The sequence below is a fragment of the Dermochelys coriacea genome, chromosome 10 (genome assembly GCF_009764565.3).
Source record: "Dermochelys coriacea isolate rDerCor1 chromosome 10, rDerCor1.pri.v4, whole genome shotgun sequence".
In the NCBI taxonomy this organism is placed as follows: domain Eukaryota; kingdom Metazoa; phylum Chordata; order Testudines; family Dermochelyidae; genus Dermochelys; species Dermochelys coriacea.
Window position 1 is genome coordinate 10,138,031 of NC_050077.1, and position 22,234 is coordinate 10,160,264.

A 22,234-nucleotide genomic window follows, 5' to 3' on the forward strand; every position below is an offset into this window, starting at 1 on the left:
TTCTGACCTACTTCATGATCCCACTGTTGCCAAATATGTTGCTACAGGTCCAGTGAGAAGGGTGCAGTACAGGTATAATGTTCTCCAGTAGCAGGAGCAATATTGCCTTCAATTCTGGCTCCCCCAAGATATTGATATATTGGGAGGAGCTCAAAGGAGAACCACACAACTGATGAGGGAACTGGACATACAAGGAAAGGTGTCACAAGGTAAATCTGTCAAGCTTGGCTGAGCAATGACTAAGCAGAGACAAGGTACCAGTCTGTTAATAGTTGATGAGTGTAAACACTAAGGAGGGAGAGGTATTGTGTGTGACATACAGGAGTAATGGAACGAAACTAAGAAAGGATTATCAGACTGAATAGCCGGAGAAACTTCCTGTCAGTGAGATGCACCAGGCTGTGGAACTGTCTGTCCCAAGGACAGGCTGGAAGCATCGAACCATGAAACTTTTAAAACTAGTCTGGATACAGCAGCAGAAGATGTAGTGCTGGGAACAGTCTTGCACTGGCAGAGGATGGGCGGAGATGGTCTATTTCCCTGTCTAGCTCCTAGGGGATTCAATGCGGCTGAGATTCACCAGTGCAAGCAAGATAACCAGCATCTTCATTTCCAACAAGACAACATGAACACATCAACAATGCAACAGGTTGCTTCAGGCTTCATATGGGCTTCTACCAGGAATCCTGAGTAACCTCCTGATGTCTGAAGTTTGGCTCTCAGCACAGCCTGCATCACTGAGCCTAAGGGGAAAACAGCTTCTTTGGGCATATATTTTGGAGTGGTATTTTGGTGGGAAAGCCGGAGGAGCTACATAAAGCTACTGGCATTAGTGATATGATACAAGTTTAAATAGTCTTCCTTTAATTAAATTGAACAGATCCATTTCAGGACTAGAAAAGTGTCTTTAGACTCAGGGGAGGCCAGGTAGGTCAGTGGATTGTTAATGGGCTGTTACAGTCTTTCACGTCCAGGGTAACAGGTCAGTTATCGGCAGCTCACATCAGTAGAGTTTAGAGCTGAGCACTCACAGCCAAGAAAAACTTCTGTAAATATCTGTTTGCTTTTTCAAACAAATCTGGTTTGAGCATGTTCTTGGCCATTGGGCTCATCTTCCCCCAGCAAACAAGCTCGTGGACAAGGACGTCCTTGGAAATAGCACATTCTACTGGAACGTTGTAGAATATTCACAGAAAGCCAATTTAGAATTTGAAGTTGCAAGAACTTGCCCTGAAAACCTAAGAATAACGCTCGCTTAGCCTGGGAACAGAACAAACTGCTCCCAAAGCTGTTACAGACAAAGAGCTTACAGCAGGGATTATTTGACATATACTTTCAAATAGGAAATTGCACCTACTTTATGTCAAATATAAATAGCACCATCTCCAACTTTCTGAGTGCCTTGCTCAGTCGGTACATGTATGAAGCTGAAGCCCAAGCAAGACTGAGGACATGCTGACAGGAGGAAGGAGGTAGTTTGAAGAATTTGCCGCCTCTGTATAAGATCTCCCAATATTGAGGGTATCTGTTCTCAGATGTCTAAGGAAATGTCTACATTCCAAAAATCATTCACAGCAGTGAGTCTCAGAACCCAGTTCTACAGACTCAGGCCCCCGGGGCTTGTGGTATGGTGCTAAAAATAGCCATGTAGATGTTCCCACTCGGGCTGGAGCTCAGGAGCTGAAACCCACCCTTGTCTCTGGCTTCAGAGCCTGAGCAGGACTGTCTACTTGGCTCTTTTTAGTGCCGTAAACCCTTCTTTAGACCTGGGCTGTGAGACTCGCTGCTGTGGGTATATTTTTAATGAGTAGATGTAGATGTACCCTTAATCAGCTCACAGTCTTGGGGTCCTTTTAGACTCAATGCTAGCGGATGCCCAAATAACCATGGTCACAGACAAAAAAAAAACCCTAACACCACTACATGCCTCTAATCCACGGTGAAACCTTCCTGCTTTCGTAGTGTGACGGTAAAACCAACTCTGCCTACCAGGTTCAGTGCTCCAGAATCTATCAGCCTCTGAATGGGGAAAGGGATTTTGTGTGTGTGAGACACAGTGCCCCATCTGTTCTGAGACACAGGTGACAATGAGCACATGTGATTATCTCAACGAGACTATGGTAGCGTGATGGGGTATACAAATCCTACATTGGGCAACAAGGGGTTAAGGAGCTGCTCTGGATTCAGCTTGCCCTGCCCTACCACTCATGTAAAAGATGCACAGGCTGGAGGAGATGGGAACAGAACAGCTCACTTAGGGGCAGAGCAAGGAACTACAACTCCCAGCTCCAGAGGGAAGAGCTGAGGGAAGGTAGGTTCTCTCCCTGAGGGAGGGGAGGATCTGCGTCAGGGGCACCCTCTCTCATGTGGACTCAGTTTATTGGTACAGACTGCTAACTGCGGACAGTAGATGGGTGACCTAGGGAGGGCTGGCTTAAGGCTCTTCTGGGTGTTGGAGCCCTGTGTCTCCCTCACAGGGCCCTGGGCCAGAGCCTGGTGAGGTGGAAGGGGCTGGGCTCCCCTATCAAAATCCCCTTTGCTGGTCGAAGGGCCTAAGCCCCGGCCACTAGGCAACACTCCCCACAAGCGAAGACCGTCACAGGTAGTAAAACAAACAATACAGATACAAGGATAGATTCTCACCGGGGTATCTTTGCAGGTTCTGAAGGAAAACCTTTGCAACAGCACAATCATGGCCACTTTCAGGCTGAGAAGGGCAAACCTCATTCCAATGCAGTTCCTGGGACCAGCTCCAAAGGGCAGGAAAATGTAGGAGTTCATGCTCTCTCTGTTCTCTTTACTGAACCTGGTTCCAATCAGAGAAAAGAACAAACAAGTTAGGAGAAACTACTGTCTCAGGACCTGTCCTCTTTGTTGGATTTGGCATGCTCAATGGATTGGGAGGAGGCAAAGGCCTGTTTTGCATATTTCAATCAGAACATATCTATTTTCCATGTTCCTCCATCACATACAACACCCTCCCACCCCTTTCCATGCTGGTGCCTAGAATTAGTTGTATATCTCCACGGCTTTCAAATGAGCAGGAAGTCCCAGAATATACTTGTGAATATACTTGCATCCGATGAAGTGAGCTGTAGCTCACGAAAGCTTATGCTCAAATAAATGTGTTAGTCTCTAAGGTGCCACAAGTACTCCTTTTCTTTTTGTGATTTCATAGTAACTCTTCTCAGAACTCAAGTTGAAATTCCTCTTGTCCCAGAAACTAAACCCAGAGTTCATATCACAAAAAACCGCTCTAGATCTTCTTCTTATAACAAGTAAATGGACAAACAGAGCAAGTGTATCTCCCTGTCCGGTCTGTACAAGAGCTTGCTTTTGAGACATGCTGCTCAGAAGAGAAGAGATATTCTTTCTTTCTGCTGCAAACCAGACAGAATCCGTAAAATAAAAGAGCTTTGCCAGTGAAACATTTCAATAATCCTAAGTCAAAATGACAACTTACATTTTTATAGCACTTTCCATGCCAAAGTACTTCACAGATTTAAATGGATCTACAAACTAGGTAAAAAGAAAAGGAGTACTTGTGGCACCTTAGAGACTAACAAATTTATTAGAGCATAAGCTTTCGTGAGCTACAGCTCACTTCATCGAATGCATCCGATGAAGTGAGCTGTAGCTCACGAAAGCTTATGCTCTAATAAATTTGTTAGTCTCTAAGGTGCCACAAGTACTCCTTTTCTTTTTGCGAATACAGACTAACACGGCTGCTACTCTGAAACCTGTGATTAAACTAGGTAAGGCTCACTACAATCACCATTGAAATACAAACTCTGGGGTAGAATGGAGCAGCTGTTTCATGGCATACAACAACACTACACAAATGGTTAGACTAGGAAGTGAAGAAGAATACTGTATCTAACTGTAATGGGGAATTGTAGGCAAGGTAGATTATTATACCACAGGCTGGAATTTAGCCAGAATACCCATACTCTTATGAAAAGCAGCATGGGAACATTAATCACCACAAGTGGACAAAATTTCTATTTTACACTGCATATGAACCAACAGTACCTCCAGAAGGCCAGCACTCTAGCTTGAGTCTGAGGTACAGGTGTACTGCTGACCCAGAGGATCGTGTTCCACCTGCTGAATTCCCAACACTGCTTCCCAGAGCGCACACACAGAATGGCAGGTATTCCTTGGATCTTGCCCATCCAACTGCTGAGGTGGCCCTACCATGGCTAGTTTGGGAGGGCTGTTTGGAGCTCATCGCAAAGAGGTTAAGTTGACTTCAGAATAACTTGTGCGGAACTTCTAGTTCTTTAGTCATTTTTACGTTATCTATTGAAAAATGGTGCTTTCTTCCATCAGTTGTATCACTTGCCAGCCATGTATCTGATACTAGAGCAGAGTTGGCCATCTAGCACAGTTCTCATCACTGTGCATAAATCCAGTTGGGTAATTACATTTCGTCTGTCTAAGATTCCTCATGCAGGTTCAGCTGGACATGTTATTCTTCACGTCTGCTCCTCAACTTTGGCTTGGTGCTGCCACGCACTGTTAAACAGCTGCCCTGTTTCACTCCAGAGGTGGGTGCATTTCAATTACTGGGGATTAGTCTGCAATAGTTTGTAGAGTTTGGGCTCTTCACACGAACACTGCTATATAAATGTCAGCTCTTAATATCATTATTGAGAGAGAGAATTATTCCTGGCTCTCTGTGCCAACTCGGAATGGCTGCTGGGCCTTTTGCAATCCAGTGAGGGTTAGGCCACCTAATTCCATCAGATTCTTGCCTCATTTCTCAGGGTCTGACCCATCAGTAATTCCTGAGCAGGGAACATTTCATAATGTGAACTGGAAAATTAAATTTTATTTTCGACACCTCTTTGCCCTTCCATTGCTGATCTGCATGGCACTGTGCCAGTCACCCTATTGCTCTGGCTTTAATGTCTGGCCATAAACCCCTCGGTGCTATAGCTGCTGAGAGCTGGTTTCAGTGTCATTTTCTTCAATACAGTTCATTAAATTCCATGCACAGTTTATGGATGTAGATCATAAAACTCCCCGCGTAGCAACGGTAGGACTGGATGTCAGACATTAATAAATGCCTCATTTAAAAGTTATAATCACGCTTCCCCCACTTTTGCTGCCATTTTCGCTCACACACTTCAGGAGGAAGCAGCATTTCTTCCCCCTCCCTGGCCCTTACCTCTCGGGCCTGAACTCTTCTGGCTCTGACCAATATTCCGAGTCCTGATGCAGCACGTAGGCTGGGATCATTGTCACGGTGCCTTTTGGAATGGTCACTCCATTTATCTCAATGGTTTTCTTGCAGACCCTTTCGATCCGCCCACCTACAGGGAAGAGTCTGAGGCTTTCATTCACTACCATGTCGAGATACTCCATCTGCAGGATGGCGTCATAGGTGGGAGCAGCCTGGGGAGGGAAAGGCAGAGGGAAACAGATTTTCAGGTACGGAGGAGGCCATCTCAGGGCTTGCCTGGCTGCGTATACGCACAATAGCCATGCTAAACAAATCGGGATGACGATGCGACCCAGGCGCAAATTGTCATGTCCATCTCCAGCAGGACAGCGCCCTCTAGCATGAGGCCGAGGTACTGGTACAGCGCTGACCCAGAGGGCTGCTCCTTTAAATACTGCAGCACGGGGATGCCAATGGTTAAACTGGGGCTAGTGAGGTCCCCTCAATCCCCATCCTTGGTCCTAACTCGCCATTCCAGGTGCCCCCTGGTACAGACAGGCAGGTCACACAAGGGAACTTCCCTAGATGTCTCTACTCCCTGATGTACCCAGATGCTATCGAAAGACTGGGATGCTATGGCCAAAGGAAGCCCAGGTCACAATGGTGCATGGTGTAGGATTGACAGCCCTGGTGGGGGAAACCTTCTGTGTACAGAACAGATGCTCCGCCTTCCACCCAGGTTCAGCTCAGCCCCCGCACGGCAGGGACCAGAGTGCATCTGCTGGACACAGAGCACTGCAAACCTCTCGAACCTTGTTGGGAAGAGCGGCGTCAATCTCCTCCTGCAGTCTCTGCTGCACGTCGGGGTGAGTGGCCAGGTTATACGAGAGGAAGTTGAGGGTGACGCTGGTGGTCTCATAACCAGCTAAGATAAAGACAAGGGCCTGCGCCACAATCTCCTTGTCAGACAGAGCTGGAAAAAGAGGCAAGAAAGCACACAGGGAGGGTGAAGCCTCCCTCCTATACACTGCCCAGCTCAGTTGAGAGCCCTACCCAGGCATTCATTTACTACAGTTCCTTTGCTGATCATTTAAGCACAACAGCGAAAGGTCCATCTGACATGGGTTAACCCCTCTAGAATCCAATAAGTAACAGCGGCAAGTGGTGGACTTGACTCCCCTCTTGCCCTGGTGTAAATCAGGAGTAACTCCATTAAAATCAACTGTGTCACATCCGCGTCCGTGAGGTGGGAAACAGGCCATTGAGTTTATTCACTGCAACACAACAGCCTGAAGAGCAGGGGTAGGAGAGACCCTGCTCTGGAGTGGGTTTGCGGAACTCCTGCTCCACAGTGGGTTTGAAAATATAAGAACATAACAGAGATATTCATAGGTGGACAGATGTCTGACACTCTCCCCTAGGCTCTGAGGTGAGCTGCAAGCTCCTGAGGGAAGGTTTGGACTGTGCTAAGCATGCTGGCAGCACGCTGCAATAATTATTATTTAACAATTCTACTGCAGCAGTGTCAGACGCCACAGTCAGGATTAGGGACCCATCGTGCAAGGTGCTGTACAAACACAAACCCAAAGAGCTTACAAACAAAGAAGGAGAGGGATAAAATCAAGCTATTGTGACAAATTTCATCTTCTGCCTTGGTGGATCTTGTGCTTATTGGTGGATTTGCTCGCCTCAGAGATTCACGGCAACCCTCAGTCTGGCCATTTTTGATAGTGTCTCAAACCTGCCGTTTATTCATCACTGGCCAGCATGGGGAAAGGGAGGAGAACAATCCCTGCAGACTCTGCTGACCCACCTAGTGGGTTGGGGGATAGCCCAGGGACCTTCCTCTCTGATGGGACCGACAATCCAGGTCACCTCTTCTTGTCTCAAATGGGGAGTTGAGGGGGATGGGGGGAACCCGGGTCCGCCCTCTACTCCGGGTTCCAGCCCAGGGCCCTGTGGATTGCAGCTGTGTACAGTGTCTCTTGTAACAGCTGCGTGACAGCTACAACTCTCTGGGCTACTTCCCTATGGCCTCCTCCCAACTCCTTCTTTATCCTCACCACAAGACTTTCCTCCTGATGTCTGATAACGCTTGTACTCCTCAGTCCTCCAGCAATACGCCTTCTCATTGTCAGCTTCTTGTGCCTCTTGCTCCCAGCTCCTGCATCTGGCCTAAGCCTGTCACACTATGTCCAAATTTTACTTATATGACACACATTTTTATATTTTATTATGCATTGTTTTAAAATATAATAGCTACATCTGAACTCTTTGATTTCTCTTGGCCTCCCTTTTACTGCTGGCCGAGTTTCTTCTATAGGGTCTTGAGGAATGGCATACAGGAAGGCAGAGTAGTTATTGGCTTTCTGGGGAGGGCATTCCATGTGCAGAGGAAGACAGGATGAGAAGAGCGATGGGAATGACGGACAAGTGAGTGATCAAGACTAAAGTCATTGGCAGAGTACGGGAGGATATGGCAAGAGACAAGGGTAGAGAAATAAGGATTTTTTTTTTAAATTATAGCAACTTGGAGCACCTAGGGTCAACTCCTGAGATATCTGCCCTGCTGGCTTTGACTCAGATTTCACACTCCAGTTTGGTTGATTAATTGCCTCTGGATTTGCCCCTCGCTCATTAGGTTTGATTCTATCCCATTTCATATGCAGCACAAATCATTACTGTCCTGATTCTCAAGAGCGCTGAGAATTGAAAACTCCCATTGGCTTCAGTAGGGATTGTGGGTGCTCAGCATCTCTGAAACTCCAGCTGTCAATTCTCTTTCTCTATTTCTGAGAGAGATCCAGATCACAGCATGGATTTCTGGAAAGCACAGAACTTGCTTTGGCAGGGGTGGGAGGGAAGGAATTTCTGGTCATTCTGCTGATGTGTACTAAACCCTGCCCCTCCAAAACCCTATATGAAATATCCCAGCTAGTGGCTGGGAGGAGGAGGGGCCTGCAGCCTTACCTTTATAGGAGTGTGTCTTCTCATTAGATTCAGAGCTGCCATCTGAGCTCTGCGAGTCAACCATCAGCTGCAGGAAATCCACCCGGACCTGGGAATGGAAGGACAGAATCAGGGCAGATCTACAGCACAAAGGAAGGTGTGCTTGCAGTGCAGGTAGGCATGCCTGTGCTAGGTTTAATCTAGCTAGCACAGGTAACAATAGTAGTAAAGACATGGTGGCATGGACTTCAGTGCAGGCTAGCAACCTGAGTACATACCCAGGATTTCCTGCATGCTTGTACTGGGGCTGCTAGCCTGCACTGAAGCCCATGCTGCCATCTTCACTACTGTTATCCATGCTAACTAAATTAAAGCTACTGTGGGCTATGCTCACCTGCGCTATAATCACACCTTCACAGGCTTCCCCTCTGATGCTTCAGCCCCAGTTCCTCCATCAGTCCAGCAGTATAAGGAAGATGTGAAGGAAGACCTCTAAGTATGATGGCTAGGAGGCTCCTTAAGGTGCAGGCTGGAGACCCATTTTGAGCAAAGGGATTACTTTCTTTTCATGAAAGCCTGAGCAGGACACTTATCCAGTCTCACCCAAATTTGACAAACTGAGAGCTACTATGGAGTGTTGCCTCTGGGAACGGGCTCAGAAACCTTCCCCACAAAGGGTATGACTACTCAATTTTCAGCGTGAGGAGACATACCTGGGCTAGTTCCGATTGCATTAGCGTACTAAAAACAGAACCATAGCCACAGCAGCATGAGCAGCGGGAGGGGCTAGCCACCTGAGAACGTACCTAGAGTCTTGGATGCAATTCTACTTGGGTGTGTCAAGGTTCCTTCCCCGCTCTGAACTCTAGGGTACAGATGTGGGGACCTGCATGAAAAACCCCCTAAGCTTATTTTTACCAGCTTAGGTTAAAACTTCCCCAAGGTACAAACTATTTTACCTTTTGCCCTTGGAATTTATGACTGCCACCACCAAGCATCTAACAAATATAGAACAGGGAAAGAGCCCGCTTGGAAATGTCTTTCCCACCAAAATCCTCCCAAACCCTACACCCCCTTTCCTGGGGAAGGCTTGATAAAAATCCTCACCAATTTGCATAGCTGAACACAGACCCAAACCCTTGAATCTTAAGAACAATGAAAAAGCAATCAGGTTCTTAAAAGAAGAATTTTAATTAAAGAAAAAGTAAAAGAATCATCTCTGTAAAATCAGGATGGTAAATATCTTACAGGGTAATCAGATTCAAAACATAGAGAATCCCTCTAGGCAAAACCTTAAGTTACAAAAAGACACAAAAACAGGAATATACATTCCATTCAGCACAGCTTATTTTATCAGCCATTTAAACAAAACAGAATCTAACGCATATCTAGCTAGATTACTTACTAAATTCTAAGACTCCATTCCTTTTCTGTTCCTGGAAAAACAACACACAGACAGAGAGAACCTTTGTTTCTCCCCTCTCCAGCTATGAAAGTATCTTGTCTCCTCATTGGTCATTTTGGTCAGGTGCCAGCGAGGTTATCCTAGCTTCTTAACCCTTTACGGGTGAAAGGGTTTTTTCTCTGGCTAGGAGGGATTTTAAAGGTGTTTACCCTTCCCTTTATATTTATGACAGGGCACTTCGCCCTTCCTGCTGTTTGAGTTATTGCAGCCACACTTCTAATTTTAGCACGCAAGCTCGATCGGAGCTGGCACGGGTCTGTTTCCTGGAGCTGGAAATTACCTCTCCAACTTAGTCATACTCTCAGAGCAAGTGCATGCATGCTAAGGAAGATGAGGTGGGCCAGACTAACCGAGTGGTCATTCTTCCGCCGCTCCTTCTTGATGCGCTGGATAATGTTGAGGAAAAAGTTCAGGAAGCCCGAGGGAAACAGACTCATGTTCATCTTTTCCAGCACTGGGATGAGGAAGGGGAACATCACTGAAAAGGAGAGAAAGGAAACAGTTCCCCTCGTGGTTAACAGGCTGCAGCTCAGCAAAGAGGGCTGCAGTAGGATGTGTGCTCCAAGGCACAGCGGGAGAGGGGGCAGGGTCTGGGTAACTCGCCAAGGACAACTAGCCTGCCAAATGACCTTTTTCCGGTGCTTCTGGCTCTAATGACAACTGGTGACTCCCAATTTACTTCACCTAGTTCAGACCCCTGGTCAAGAGGGATAACAGGAGTCCACCACTGTGGGGTGGGTGGGAATTTCACTTGAGAATCTCCTGACTTTTACCCCTCTACTTAGCCAACTGTGGTGCCATATTCAGTGTAGTTGTCCTGCCAAGGGAATAAAAATTCTCCATCTTATCTCTGTATCCAGCTATTTTTCCTGGGTGCTGCAGACTGAGCTGGCCAAAAGAATGGGGGACAATCTCTCTATATAAGTATCTTTACAAATCTGTCAGGGAGGGCCTGATCATATGAGGGGCTGAGCACCGCCTGAAAAGTGAAGGGGACCCTGAAATCCCAAAGGAGATGATAGGTGATAGGGTACACAGGCCCTAAGGCACTAATCTAGGAGTCTGAGTCTTTAGGTGTGTAGGATCCTCATACCTATTGACAGGAGCAGTGGGTTAAAGAAATTGAATGAGAGATACTTCTTGATGTAGGTGACAAGGGGGTCGTTGGGGTTGTTCATGGAGTCAATGTTCACACTAAATGAAGTGCTGGCCACCACATCCAAACTGTAGGTGCTGAAGATGCTGAGGAGAAGAAAATGAATGCAAGGAACTCAGCAGGACAAATGGATCCTCCCTGGGAGAATCCTCAGCACAGAGAACTTCCCCTCCTCAAGGACTCAATATCCCCCCAAACCCTGGCACCTTGGTCCTGTCAAAATCAAGTCCTTGCCCCAGTTTGGGTATGAACAGGACACATTTCCCCAGTTTTTGCCAGTTCCCTTTATGACTAAATTGCCCTCAATCTCTCTCTTTATGAGCCCAGCACACTGGATAGTAGGTGGATGGAGCTGAACTGCACGGTAGCAAAGAACATGCTCTAAATTCCATCAGCATTTCAGATCAAGAACCTTGTGACATTATTGACATAATCTGGGACCTTATAGATCATCATTGCAACCAAGGTCCTGTAGTGGCACCAAATCTTATATAAAGGGGGTCAAATGAGGTGTCTAAGACAAGGTTATGGTTTGCTGACAATGATTATGCTGTCTATATGTGTGTACCATTTTTGTAGTTGAAGTTATGAATATTGGCTCTATACTGTCTGTATTTCAAACTTATGCTATGCTTCTGGGTGACACTCCAGAGAAGTTGGTGTCAGCTCTGCCTAGCCTGCTTGATGACCCATGAAGGACCATCAGCTGTACAACTGACCCATTGAGAGAAGTCAGAGACACCTTGTGACTCAGCAAGGTATGCAGGGACATGCCTACGGACAGAACTCTGAGGTTTTTCCAGGCCATGTGATGGACAGCTTGTCTTTGGAACAAAGAAAGAAAGACCACATGGCAAGAGAATATAAAAAGCTGCTGCAGCTCCTCCATCTTGTCTTCAATCCTGCTTCTTACCTCTGGAGGAACTTTGCTACACTGAAGCTTTGAACCAAGGACTGAAAGACCCATCCCAGCTGTGGATGTACTCCAGAGACTTGATTTGAAGTTTATTCTATCACTGCTGCAAGCCTGAACCAAGAACTTTGACATTACTGTATGTAATTGATTCCATTTAACCAATTCTAGCTCTCATCTCTATCTTTTCCTTTTATGAATAAACCTTTAGATTTTAGATTCTAAAGGATAGGCAACAGTGTGATTTGTGGGTAAGATCTGATTTGTATATTGACCTGGGTCTGGGGCTTGGTCCTTTGGGATCGAGAGAACCTTTTTTCTTTTACTGGGGTATTGGTTTTCCTAACCGTTTGTCCCCATAACGAGTGGCACTGGTGGTGATACTGGGAAACTGGGGTGTCTAAGGGAATTGCTTGTGTGACATGTGGTTAGCCAGTGGGGTAAAACCAAAGTCTTCTGTGTTTGGCTGGTTTGGTTTGCCTTGGTGTGCACAGAAACCTCAGCCTTGGCCCTGCTTTAAGCAATTTGTCCTGAATTGGCACTCTCAGTTGAGTCCCGCCAGAACCAGCATTGTTACACACCTCTCATCTATAAAAGCAACTGTTAAAATGACCTTAAAATGCTTTTTCCCCGTCTGCAGGTTGTTCTTGCTTCTAGGAAAGGCCTGATTTCTCCCATCCCCAGCAAGACTCTGTGCCCCCCTACTCCTACCCTCCAACAGCTGGTAGAGTGACAAAACCACAGAAATGTACTGACTAGTACTGGTCTGGTTTGATCCGGGCAGAGAGGGGCAGCGTGCAACCGAGAAACGTGCCATGAGCAGGACTGTTATGGAGATCGTCTTCATGTCACATCTCAGGAAAGGTGGGGGAGAAAAGTGGGAATGTGGAAATATCTTTGTGGGGGCCTGGTTCCTATTGTGGAAGCATCAGGATATCCATGTGTATTTTAAATAAAAGTAAACTCATCTTTACAGTGTGATGGACATTTTGAGTGGAAGATGCTGTGTGAAGGCTATCATGGCCTCTCCAACTCAGCTATACTTCACAGAGACGAAATGCAGCATGCTTAGGGTAAGCTAGAGCCAAACCAAACTCTGGGGCTGAGGCTCCCTTATGAACTCCCAAGACTTGCTCCCCATACGTGTTGTGAACACCGGCTCTTTCCTGCCAGCCCAACAAAGCTACTCACCTCTTCATTTCCAGGGACTCATCGTTATCCACTTTCTCCTGGATGTTTTTCACTAAAATCTCTCCATAGCGATTCATGATAGGAAACATCTGAAATGCAAACCAAAGCAAGAGGCATTGCAGATGCCTTCCGGTTCCTGAGGCAGGGTCACCGCTAGGTAACTCAGCCTTGCTATTTGCTGGCTGTCCCCTAATAATGATCAATACTCTGGTTTGAGAGGGGCATCATTACAGCCAGGGCTCAGACATGGTTGGGAAAAAACAGGGTTGCTCTTATCTCTGTAGTTTGTCCACCGAATCATCTGGGTGTGAACTAAAAAGGGTTCTGTCCCCCGCAACAACACACCCAGCTTCCCCTTCAGAAAGCACCACGTGGTGCAAAGGCCAACAACGTGCTGTCCATCAGTGACATGGGTAGATTCTGTAGCTATCTTTCCTGAAGGGAGAGCATAGCTGAAAAGGATTGAGAAACCCATGTAGTGCACTTCCAGACTACAGTGTGGAAAGGGAGATGGATGTTCTTTTGCATCAGCGGTCAAGCACCCACTCTTAGTGCTGGGCAAATAATGTTATTTTCTGGTTTGGGGGCAATTCCCAAAAATCGAGGGGAAAAAACAGTTTTGGGTCATACTGAAAACAAGATTTTTTTTTTAATTTTTGGCAAACCGAACAGTTGAAAAACATTTCATTTTGGGCTGAACAAAATGTTTCATTTTGACAAAATCAAAGTGTTTCATTTAGATTTGCACCATTTGTAAACTTTATCTGTAGGTCTCTGATTCTTTAATTGTTTCTGTCTGTTGAATAACTAATTTTGCAAGATTTAAATCAACTAAGGTGGTGGGGTGTGATTGGTTAAAGAATTGTTTTGTAATGGGCTGTGATTGGTGAAAAATACTGTTTGGTAGTACTTTAGTTTAAAATGATTGGTTACAGTACAGCTAAGGAGGACTCAAGTTTCACTATATAAACTGGGGTCCAAAAGGAAGTTCTTTGGAACCTAACTTCAGGACACGGCCCAAAATCAGAGCTAACAGACCTCAACACCCTGCCAATTATATCATGCAGAAGCTGGAGCCCCAGATGACCTGACCCTGACTGGCCAGCAGGAAAAATTCATCCGCCTTATTGGGAGTGGTGAACATTGTATGCTTAGTGTGTGTATTGTGTTTTGATAACTGTTAATAAATAGAGGTTAAGGATATTACTGTGTAAGGATCTTTCACTGGTAAAAGGCCCCACAAACCCGCAGAAGATTATGCCCTGAATCCTAAGAACTGGGTAAGGGCAGGTTGACTAAATTAACCGGCGTTATGCGTTGAGCCTACGGAAAGGTAAAAGAAGGGTGGTGCTCTACAGTGTGCAGGTGACGAGCTGTGGCGGTGAGAGTGACCGAGTATGTACCTATTATCTCAGATGGGTACGCACTTGGGGTGGCTAACCTGTCTTGCCACCCATGCTCCCATGGCCACACTGTATTTTTAGCATGCTAGCTGGATCTCAGTTGGCAGAAATACATCTCCTCAAGATTGGAATTGCACCCCCAGCGCTCCGACTGAAGATCTACCCATTGTGCTGCCTTCCTCTTCATGAAGAAGGATCAGCAAGAAGAAATCTCAGGTCAATGGTGGGATCCCCGGCAACAGATTGCCATACCCTTGTATGTCAAATCTTGGAAAGAGAATGTAGCCATTTCATTCCCCAGAGGTCAGTTCCTTACTGAGAAAGCCATGATGAGGGGCAGAATGGGGAAAAACCCACCACCCTCACCCTGACTAAAAAAACATCGTGTTGCTGAAATGCCCATAAGGATGGTTGCTTTTGGCGGAGGCCCTTTTGGAAAATGAGTCCGGCAAGGGGACGGGTGGCACAGCAAGATGATTTTCCAGGTGGCTCTGTATTGAGGCACCAAACCCAAATAGCCTTCAAGCCACTAGCCCAAGCTGGAATTATTAATGTAATCTGGACTTCACCTCCTTTAGCTTCCCGCTGGTGAATGCTGGAGAGAGCACAGACCGGATCCTTTTCCACTGCTCATCAGTAGCTATTGTAAGGGCAGACTCAAAATCTCCACTTAGACCTAAGACCTAAATGGGGAGAATAAAGTAAAAGGTACCTGTTTATAGAGTGCATAGGATTTCAACCAGCACATTCACATGGTCGTCCTGAACATGGAACTCTGACTGTGCCCACAATGACTTAGCAATGGGACCCCTGCTGCCTGCACCAGGAAACTCTAGGATCAGGCCCATTATCGTACTATTGCAATATGGAAGCAAAGGCTTTTCTCTGCCTGGTGGGTGAAGGAATGAATTATGTGCAATGCTACAGTATATTTGAACTGAAGCACTCCAAATATCAATCAACCAGGCCCTACAACCCCCTGTGAGATCGGTGTCATTACCTTTATTTTATAAATGGGGAAACTGAGGCACAGAGATGGAACGTGACTTGCCCACGGTCACACAGTGAGTCAATGGCGGAGCTGGGAATAGAACGCTGGTGTCCTGTCTCCCAGGCCTGTCCTGTGAGCAGCCTGTGTTACTGAAAGTTTGCATTGCTCTAGGAGAAACCCTGCCACCACACACATGCTGCATCAGGTCTGCATAGGAAAGGCCTATACTGGATACCTACCCGGCGATTGGTAAAGAGGGTATAGCACTCTTTCACCAGGATGGTTTTGATGATTACAGGGTCCAGAATAGCCAGGACTGGCTGCCTGCCATCAAAAAATCTAGGCCAAAGAGAAACTCTGAATCAATCCCTTGCGTGTATCAGATAGAGCAGGAGTGTCTTGGCTTAGTTATGAATAAATAATCATCCAAACTAATTTACAATGCCCAATACCAACGGGCCTCAATTCTCACCCCCTTCCCCCCCCCCGGCCCCTGCAAACTCCCCTAAAACCCATCAAAAGGGATAAGATTTGTTTTATCACTCAGTAAAAAGGAGAAATGGGGGTGGAGGAATAGTTCCAAGCATTGATATCTAGCATTTCTAGCAAATATCTGCACTGCTGAGAACAGCATTGCCAAAGCGGGATGTGTTTGGGCAGGGGGGTGCTAATTATCACTGTACTGATTGTGCTGTCTGATCTCTCTTTGTTTCCCTCATTGCTGCTACCTGGTGTTAATAAATCCACCCTGATTAGCCCAAATGGAAGAAAAATGGATTTCTCTGCACAGCTTCTCAGACAAACAGAGGGGGAAAAAACCCAAACATCTGCAGTGTCTGTTTTCAAACTGAAGTATGCAGAAATACATTAAAATCCAAGGCTTGGGCCCAGGAGCGGGAGAGCCAGGGGTGCATGTGTGTGTCTCAGATATCACAAGCACTTTTATCTTTTAAAAATGTTTTGAGCTCATGAAACTTTTCAGAGTTTTGTGCAACAATTTCCCTCCGAGAGGATCCTAAGGGAAATGTGATGAGAAAGCCTCTTGTATTTCTATCCACACAAAACCTGCATTGTGAAAGAGGCAGTCTGGACTAAAAGGTAGCTCAAGCCCTGATTGTAGGAGGAGCTGATATGCAAGATAAAAACCTGCAGCAGCAGCCTGGGGCTCTGCTCTGTGAGGGCCAGACAGAATGGCAACTTCAAAGGCTTCAGGCTCATTTTGGGATCTAGAAGCCATGATTTCTTGAGGGGGTTGTAAAGCTGGGGAAAGGCAGTCTCCCTTCCTAAGCTGGAAAGGCTTACTCGGAGCACAAGGGTACAGTCTGGACTGCACTGACTGGAGATGCTATTATCTCAGGTTTAGGTGAAAGGGGAAGCACTCCACAGACAGAAATGGCATCTCTGAAAGTGCTGCTGCTGAGGAACAAGGGAGAGCACAGAGAGAGGCAGTTTGTGCCTCCCTGGGACACCCAGCACAGGTACAGGAGCCCTGAGAACCGCTCAAATTTGTGTCTTACTACAATGACCCCTATGGGGGTTGGCAGGGGAGCTGAATCTTCAAGGAGCAGGCTGGGCCCAGCCATGCCTCCTCCAACCCTTGCTATGCCCCCACCCCATTTCCCAGAATGCCCCGGTGATTGTAGGGGAGCAGCTCCGCCTAGCTTTCAGAGTCACGTCTAGGGGCTCCCTGTGCTGGAGGCATTCCTGGAGGGGGCCCTCATGCCTGCCCTACAACCTTAGCTGGCACAAGGGGCTGTAGTGCCATGTCAAATCTGGCCCAGAGGGGGTAGGACTGGGCTATTTTCTAAGCTGCTGTGCAAACAAAAGATCAGAGCTCTATCTGCCATCATCCCAACACTGATCAGAGCGTTACAACCCCATCCGGAAACAAAGGGTGAGAGAAGAGTGTGATAGGGTGAAAGGGTTAAAGGCCAGTTGGGCACATTCAATCCACCTGGGCAATAATCAGATCCTAGCTTGTGAGCCAGAGAGGATGGGACTGAAAATGGATGGAGTGATAACTCCACAGACACCTGGGCCTTATAAATAGGCTGAGAGAGTTCAGGCAAGCAGGCTCCTGCAAAGGGCACTGTTAGGGTACCTCTACACAGCAAAGAAAAACCTGCAGCTGGCCCGGGCCAGCTGACCAGGGCTGGCTTGCTGACCCTCTCACCCTGCAGGGTCCTAGAGTCTGCGCTCCAGCCCTAGCCTGGAAGTCTACACAGCAATGAAACAGCCCCGCGATCCCGAGTTGGCTAGCCCGGGTTTTTCTTCGCTGTGTAGATGTACCCTTAGTGTCTAGAGGCCTCAGGGAGACTTAGGTTGGGTGGGACAGAGCTGGAGAAAGGCAGTGGATCCCCAGGGAAGAGTTGAGCACAGTACCCAGAGGACAGGCTGACTCTGGGACTTTGGACTGCACTTGGACATTTATTATTTTTGGGTCTAGTCACTTCTCAGCAGGAGGGGCTGAATGGTGCCCAAAAACAGATAGCCTGCCAGGGGTGCTAAAGATGAAAACTCCTGCATCAAGGGGACACTCTTGAGATGAGCACTCCACATTACAAAGAGCCTTTGAGAGACACAACGGAAGATTTCAGTGTGTTCCAGTAGCCTCAGTTATATTTTCAGCACAGAGGAACTGAGACTGGTGAACCTGGGTTTCCCCTGTGATCTAGCCTACCACAGCAGGAATTAAAATGCCAAGATAGAGCATTATGTGGAGAAAAAGAGGTTGCAATGGCCAATGGCCCTTTGAAAGGGTGTAATCTTTCTGTTTGGGGGCTCCCCAGATCTCACCATGAATTAGAGATTTTGTGCAGTGGAAAACTCACCCCCAAATTTTACCATATTTCTGGAAACACTTCTTGTCGAAATTCAGAATTCCCTGCCAGAGAGAGACAGAGAGGTTAGATGTCTGCAGGTAAACAGTGAGCAAAGGATGGCCGCAGCTTGGGTTTCATTGGAATACAATTCTCTGCAGCAAACTAGAAATAAATGGCAGAGATGGGTCAGGTGGGCAGAGGGGAAAGATGGGCTGCCCTGAAGAGCAGATACGTCTTCATTGCCAAAACTAGGGTGTGTTCTTAACTTGAGTTAGCTAACACACCTTTTTTTCTGCAGGGAAGACAATCCCTTAGTGTGAATCCAACCTAAGTGTGAATCCATCCTACACTTAGGATGACCATCTTTGTTGGATGGAAATAAGGGAAAACCACATGAAAAAATTGTCAATGCTTTATTTTTAGGGGCATTTTAGGGACAAGCTATTTCCCGTGGCATACCGTGTATCTTTCTCGGACGTGAACATCTCTCCTCCCCTCAGGTGTAAAGTGTAATTAACAAAAGATTCAATATAATGTTTGGTTTCCAAGTAGCAGCCATGTTAGTCTGTATCCACAAAAAGAAAAGGAGTACTTGTGGCACCTTAGAGACTAACAAATTTATTTGAGCATAAGCTTTCGTGAGCTACAGCTCATTTCATCGGATGCATGCAGTTGAAAATACAGTGAGGAGATTTTATATACACAGAGAACATGAAACAATGGGTCTTACCATACAGACTGTAACAAGAGTGATCAGGAAAGGTGATCTATTACCAGCAGGAGAGCGTGGACGGACGGCGGAGGAGGGTAACCTTTTGTAGTGATAATCAAGGTGGGCCATTTTCCACTGTATGCATCCAATGAAGTGAGCTGTAGCTTATGGTCAAATAAATTTGTTAGTCTCTAAGGTGCCACAAGTCCTCCTTTTCTTAATGTAATGTTTGGAATGGCATGGGCAGTGAGGTGGGCTAGCTGTTCCGAGTACAATCCCACTCAAGACCTTGGGTAAACACTTGGGCGGTTAGGCCAGGCTGCCGTGGCTACACTGCTATTTTCAGCACACTGGCTCAATTGAAGCTAGTGCATTTTCATCTACCTGAGCTGGAAATTACACCTCCAGCAGCTGTGCAGACATACCTGAGAGAAGCTTGGTTTTTGCAGGGACTGTTGCTGGCCTCTCCTCAGTAGCTAGTGCAAACCACGACCACACAGGATGCCAGAGTCATGAAGAGCCATGGCGCTCTGTCCCTTAACAAGCAGGGCTGGGAACATTGTACACAAATTTGAGCTTTTGGTTTCCAAAGGTCCCTAGCTGCTGCAGGGATGCACCAAGAGTGGGGGAGGAGAAACTAGGGAGGAAAACAGGTGGCTGAGAATAAAGAGGTGGGTGAAATATATCACCAACTTCGCCAGTGCCCGGGGGCAGTGTCTTACACCTCCTGAGGCCGTATCTTCTCAAAAGATCCCACAGTGCTTTACAAGCCCCAATGGAAAGCAATTCCTCCAGAGTCACACACAGCATGCTGCAAAATAGTGAAGGGAGGGGACATTCTAGCCAAGGACTCCAGGTAATTGCTGGGCTTGCCAGAAGGGCCATGAGACCTTTAATGTCTATGCCGAACAGGTAGGGCTTTGAGTTTTAAGGCTTCATCTGAAATGACTGAGTGTAGAGCCCATGTCTGGATCGGGTGGACACACAAGAACCCAGGCTTGAGTAATGCTTCCTCGTCTTTAAAAAAAAAACCCAACCAAACTGCTGTCTTAAGGTAGGTCTGCACAACATTGCCCATATCTATGCCAACATAACGCTGTGGCATAGATGCAGCTTATACCAACGGGAGGGCTTTTTCTCTTGGGGCAGCAACACCACCTCCCAGAACAATGGTAGCTACAACAACTGATTTCAGATTAGCAGACATGTTAGTCTGTATTCGCAAAAAGAAAAGGAGTACTTGTGGCACCTTAGAGACTAATGAATTTATTTGAGCTACAGCTCACTGAAGCATTCTTCCTTGGACAAAAATGCATCTACACGGGTGGTTAGGCTGGTGTAACTATGTCAGTCAGGGGTGTGGATTTTTCACACCCCTGACTGGTGTAGCTATGTTGACCTAACTATTACTCTAGACCAGAGTTTAGCAATGGCGAATTAGGAACCACAATACAGACTTGACATCAGTTCCCCTCTCCTAAAGTTCTGAAGCCAAGTTGCTCCCATGGTTGGGGTACAATTCTCCTCTCTAAGGGAACATCTACACGGGAACACTCAGGAAAGATGAATTAACTAAAGGGGTGACTTTAAAGTGCATTATTTAAAACAAATTAAACCCCTCTGTTGATGTTCTTCATTCAGAAGTAAAGTGGCCCTTTAAGGAACTTCAGAATCATGCCTTGAAGTAATTCAGTTTAACTTTCCTGAAGGTCCCCATGAAGAAATGCCCTGAGTCTCCTATAGACAACAGGCATAGACCCTCTACTAAACCTTCCCACAGGAGCAAGGCAGAGACACCCCCCCACCCTACGACCACAGGTTAGCTAAGAGCCATTATCCTCTGAATGGGCAGGTAGCGTAAACTCCCACCACTCACATTCCGGTATTCGTGAAATGTTCCGATGAAAGGTAGAGGCCTTGGCCCTGGAATACCCAGCTTCTTAAAGAATCTGTATGGCCAGATCCCATAGCTGCGGAGCAAACAGAGAGCAAACACATGAGCGATAGGGTCATTTATATGTGAATGGCCTTCGTGCTGATGGTTTAAACAACTGTCACTGTCACTTAGGTACTTCTGAAATAATGGAGAGAGAACGCATGTACGAAGGAGCAGGGCTTTGTCTAGTTGTCTCCTTCTCTGTCTAGTGAGAAGGGTATAAGCGTGTTGCAGTCGCATTTACCTTCTTGTGCCATTCTCCATATGGCAAAATCCTCTCCACCCAACTAAAGCCCAGATGATCATATTCCATGCAGGTGGAGTGAGGGGAGAGGACCCACCCCCTAGTCCAGTGCTAGGGTGAGGGGCAGCTGCTGTTCCTGTCTATGGGCTGGAATGTGGCAGCATTCCACATCCCTTCAGCGCTAGTCATGCAGGATACAGTAGCCACGGGATCAGCGTAAAGCAGCCCATGCATGGCTTTCTGACTGGTACTACAAGGGGCCAGTGCAGAGGCTCTTACCATGGCTTTCAGCTGTTCACAGATCAGCTTGCAGCCCCTAAGTGCTTACCCTATGCAAGAGTTGAACAGCGTGGAGGGCCTTGTACCAGCTCTCTGTGTCACAGATACAGTGGTGAGCTGGAGCCGGTTCACGCCGGTTCATTAGAACCAGTTGTTAAATTTAGAAGCCCTTTTAGAACCGGTTGTTCCGCGAGGAACAACCGGTTCTAAAAGGGCTTCTAAATTTAACCGTCCAAAAGTGGCGCCTTAGGCACCGACTCCATGGGTGCTCCAGCCCTGGAGCACCCATGGGGAAAATTTGGTGGGTGCAGAGCACCCACCGGCAGCTCCCCGCCCCACCCCCGGCCCCAGCTCACCTCACCTCTGCCTCCTCCCCTGAATGCACCGTCCCCTCTGCTTCTCGCCCCCCCCGGCTTCCCACGAATCAGCTGTTCGCACAGGAAGCCGGGGGGCTGAGAAGCAGGCAGTGGCTTCCCACTCAGGCCCAGGGAGGCAGAACGGAGGTGAGCTCGGGCAGGGGGGTGGGTATGCAGGGTAACCGCTCCCTGCCCCAGCTCACCTCCGCCATCCTTGGCCTGAGCGGGAAGCCCCGACCTGCTTCTCAATCCTCCCTGGCTTCCCATTGAACAACTGATTCGCGGGAAGCCGGCGGGGAGCGGGGAGAAACAGAGGGGGGCGGCGTGTTCTGGGCAGGAGACGGAAGCGGGGTGGCGCGCGGAGAAGCGGGGGGGGGCACGTTCAGGGCAGGAGGCAGAAGCGGGTGGGATGGGGAGAAACAGAGGGGGGCAGCGCGTTCAGGGGAGGAGGCGGAAGCAGAGGGGGTGCTCCGGAGCACCCAGAGAGTTGGCTCCTAAGACGCCACTTTTGATGTGATCAGTGAGGGGAGCGGCCGCTCTCCCTGCTCCCTCCCTAGCTACGCTCCCCCGCCCCTAGGAGCCAGAGGGACCTGCCGGATGCTTCCTGGGAGGTGTCCCAGGTAAGCACCGCCGGGACTCCCCACCTCACC

The 22,234-nt window shown here is 47.5% G+C and overlaps 1 protein-coding gene across 1 annotated transcript in view; it reads right to left on the minus strand.

The window, feature by feature from the left end:
- LOC119862865 (cytochrome P450 3A21-like) overlaps positions 1-22,234 on the minus strand; it is a 28,333-nt gene that overhangs the window by 3,756 nt on the left and 2,343 nt on the right. The window contains exons 2-12 of the mRNA XM_038420285.2: positions 20,646-20,739; positions 18,067-18,119; positions 15,475-15,574; positions 14,814-14,927; positions 12,842-12,930; positions 10,675-10,823; positions 9,932-10,059; positions 8,138-8,225; positions 5,980-6,140; positions 5,174-5,400; positions 2,644-2,806 (exon numbers count right to left, since the gene is read on the minus strand). Coding sequence (XP_038276213.1) covers positions 2,644-2,806; positions 5,174-5,400; positions 5,980-6,140; positions 8,138-8,225; positions 9,932-10,059; positions 10,675-10,823; positions 12,842-12,930; positions 14,814-14,927; positions 15,475-15,574; positions 18,067-18,119; positions 20,646-20,739 — 1,366 coding nt within the window. The remainder of the gene's footprint in view (positions 1-2,643; positions 2,807-5,173; positions 5,401-5,979; positions 6,141-8,137; positions 8,226-9,931; positions 10,060-10,674; positions 10,824-12,841; positions 12,931-14,813; positions 14,928-15,474; positions 15,575-18,066; positions 18,120-20,645; positions 20,740-22,234) is intronic.